Source organism: Bison bison, unplaced genomic scaffold (assembly GCF_000754665.1).
Source record: "Bison bison bison isolate TAMUID 2011002044 unplaced genomic scaffold, Bison_UMD1.0 scf7180017845560, whole genome shotgun sequence".
Lineage (NCBI taxonomy): Eukaryota > Metazoa > Chordata > Mammalia > Artiodactyla > Bovidae > Bison > Bison bison.
In genome coordinates this window covers 8862-12010 of record NW_011476133.1, presented here as the reverse complement: position 1 = coordinate 12010, position 3149 = coordinate 8862, and the positions used below count along the sequence as shown (strand labels likewise).

The 3149-nt window shown below is 64.2% G+C and overlaps 1 protein-coding gene across 1 annotated transcript in view; it reads right to left on the bottom strand.

The window, feature by feature from the left end:
• Positions 1-3149, bottom strand: part of LOC104985533 (tuberin-like) — a gene marked incomplete at its 3' end in the record, with an annotated part of 23325 nt that overhangs the window by 11356 nt on the left and 8820 nt on the right. The window contains exons 6-9 of the mRNA XM_010835753.1: positions 1983-2105; positions 1243-1349; positions 910-1060; positions 65-187 (exon numbers count right to left, since the gene is read on the bottom strand). Coding sequence (XP_010834055.1) covers positions 65-187; positions 910-1060; positions 1243-1349; positions 1983-2105 — 504 coding nt within the window. The remainder of the gene's footprint in view (positions 1-64; positions 188-909; positions 1061-1242; positions 1350-1982; positions 2106-3149) is intronic.

Genomic DNA, 3149 nt, shown 5'->3' with positions numbered 1-3149 from the left:
CATGTGGCCCCGCCCACCTCCCAGGCTCAGTGGGCCAGGAGGAGGGCCAAAGTGGAAGGCGCACCATGGAGCAGAGGGCGGCGGACAGCTGGTCGACACTGCATGGGGAGGTGAAGATGAGGACCTTATAGCGCAGCGACTCGGGCAGTTTGCTGAGCACCAGCTTCAGCACCTTCCAGTCAGTCTCCTGCAGCAACGGGAGACAGGTCTCAGGGCTGAGCTCCATCTGGGCGGCAACAGGGCTCGGACCTGCTCTCCTGCATGACCTGGTCCTCTGTCCCTGCAGCTCGCACTTGGAGGGTCAGTCCTGGACCGTGGCCACTGCCTCCAGACGCCAGGTGGGCGGGAGGCCCAGCTACACCTCCAGGGCAGGCAACTTACCCACCCACCACCAGGCCGGCTCCCTCCTGCTGCTGCAATCTCCCGCCTTCCAAGACTGCCCTCACCCGCCCCTCACAGCCCACGACACAAAATGCCCCCAGCCCTCAGCACCGCCGGCTAGTCAGAGCCCCCCTGGAGGCACGCCCCACTAGTCAGAGCCCCCCTGGAGGCACGCCCCACTAGTCAGAGCCCCCCTGGAGGCACGCCCCACTAGTCAGAGCCCCTGGAGGCACACCCCACTAGTCAGGGCCCCTCTGGAGGCACGCCCCACCCCACAATCCAGCTGCTTGTCCACACCCTTCACTCTTGTACCACCACCACTCCCAGAGGCAGAAGGTCTCCTGGGCTCCACACCAGCTTCCAGCTTCCACTCACTGCCCATGGCAGGCGCTCAGCACCCCACTATGGAACCACTGAGGGCCCTCAGACGTGAGCACCCCCCACAGTCACCACAGGGAAGGGGCTGAGTGCCCGGGGCACCCAGAAAGCTCGGTCTGACCCAGTGCCGCTGGGAGCCCAGCCCCTCACCTGCTTCAGACACTGCAGCAGAACACGGAAGAGCAGGGAGTAGGGCAGGGACCCGAGGCGCACGGCAGGGCCCGCAGGCGCAGGGCCAGGGGACCCGGCGGGCGGGGACAGGGGGCCCCCGGCCTTCTTCTCGGAGCTCCTCTCTGTCTCCCTGTGGGAGCGAGCAGGAGATGCGCTGAGGCCAGAGCTCCCTCTCCAGCAGGCTAAGGATGGACACAGGCCCCGAGCTGCAACCGGGGCTGCCCACCGAGCCCTATGGAGCTGTCCCCTGCCCCAGGGCCGCCCCAGGGTGAGAGCAGCCAGCCGCCACCCCACCCCGGGCCCTGGACGTACAGGCAGTCACAGACGCAGTAGGGGCTGAACCTCACAAGCCCGTCTTTGCTGGGCAGGCCCAGGCGGTGCAGTGAGTCGGCCCGCAGCTGCAGCAGGAAGTCGAAGGCCTGCAGAGAGCGGGCGGCGCGGTCCGACAGAGCAGGACACGGCCGCCCAGCCACGCAGGCTCTCAGCAGGGGTGGCCACCCCAACGGCAAATCCGTCCCAATGTCACCCCACGGTGCTGGTGATCCCCACAAGAGCTGGGCAACATCGGTCTCTCACCCGGGGCAGTGGGGCAGGGAGCAGATGCCTGGCACCTGGCCAGGCAACAACACATGGCCTGGGGTACTGACAGCAGAGCTCTGCTCAGGACACCCTCGCCCCCAAACACAGAGAGACATCCCCTCAGGCAGACGCTCCATGAGGGACAGGGCTTCCATCCCAACGACCTCTGCTCACGCTGCCGCCAGCTCCCTAGGCGGAAGCTCAAGCCAGGGTGCCCCGCCCTGCCCTCCACCGCCAGGCTCTGGGGCACCAGGACCCCCTGGAAGTCAGGGCAATTCCCGCTCTCCACCCCCATCTCAGAACCCCATGTGACTGAGAGGCACACAGACCACAGGGCAAGGAAGCAGCAGCCTCGGCTGGTGCAGAGGAGGGACCGTCTGCTGCAGACCCCCCGGGGCCCCGCCACCCCCCCAGCCAGTGGTCACTGTGTCCGCCGAGCCGGCTGCAGCTGCTGGGCGCCCCAGGGCACACACCTGCAGACGGATGCTGCTGGCAATGGGCAGGGTGTAGCTGTGCTTGTAGTGGAGCTGAATGTGGCTGACCAGCGTCTCGTACACGCGTGTGGCATGGCTGGCAGGCAGGGCATACAGCTTGGTCTGCAGAGAGAATGCCGGTCACGGCGAGGGCAGGAGGCTGAGATGCAACCGGGGAGCCAGCACCGTGGTGTCCGGGGGAGTAGCCCAGCAGGCACTGAGGTAACTGGCCACATCTACCGCCCTTTAAAACGGACAAACCCTGCGAGCCACCAATGCCCCTCCGGGATTTCCTTCCACAGGTACTGCCTCTCATGCCCCCCTTGGTGAAGGCAAAACACCAGAGACAGTCACGTGTCTGTGTTGTCAGAGGGAATCAGATAAGAAATCGGCGAAACTGCCTGACGGCACAGCCACGTGCAGGAGGACCCACGTGCACTGACAGCACCTTCTCAACACCATGAGGCAAAGCGGGAGAAACTGGGGGTGGGGGGTCACCCCACACGGCAGGAGGTATGTGTGCCCCGTGCGAGCCCATGAAGGGGGCTGTCCCCTCGCGGTGGGGCAGTCATCCCCACCCCCTCCACAAGGTCAAGGAAATCTCCCTGAAAGGTGAGGCCTGGGGGGGTGGGCAGGCAGATGGCGCTCAGGGCTGCCAGCAGCCTGGTTTGGGGGAAGAGGTCAGGGGTTACGGGGCGGGGCTGCAGTCCCCTCTGTGGTACTCTAAGCCTTGGAGGAGACTTAAAACATGTATCACTGTACAGACACACACACACACACAGCCTTGGAGGAGACTTAAAACATGTATCACTGTACACACACACACACACACACACACACACACACGCTTGACAGCCCCAGGTCTCCAGGCTGGATTTCCAAATGAGAGCAAGACCGTCTCTCCCTCCTTCCACACACACACACACACACACACACACACACACACACACACACTCTTGACAGCCCCAGGTCACACACACACACACACACACACTCTTGACAGCCCCAGGTCACACACACACACACACACACACTCTGACAGCCCCTCTTGACAGCCCCAGGTCTCCAGGCTGGATTTCCAAATGAGAGCAAGACCGTCTCTCCCTCCTTCCACACACACACACACACACACACACACACACACACATGGGCCACACACCTGTCTCT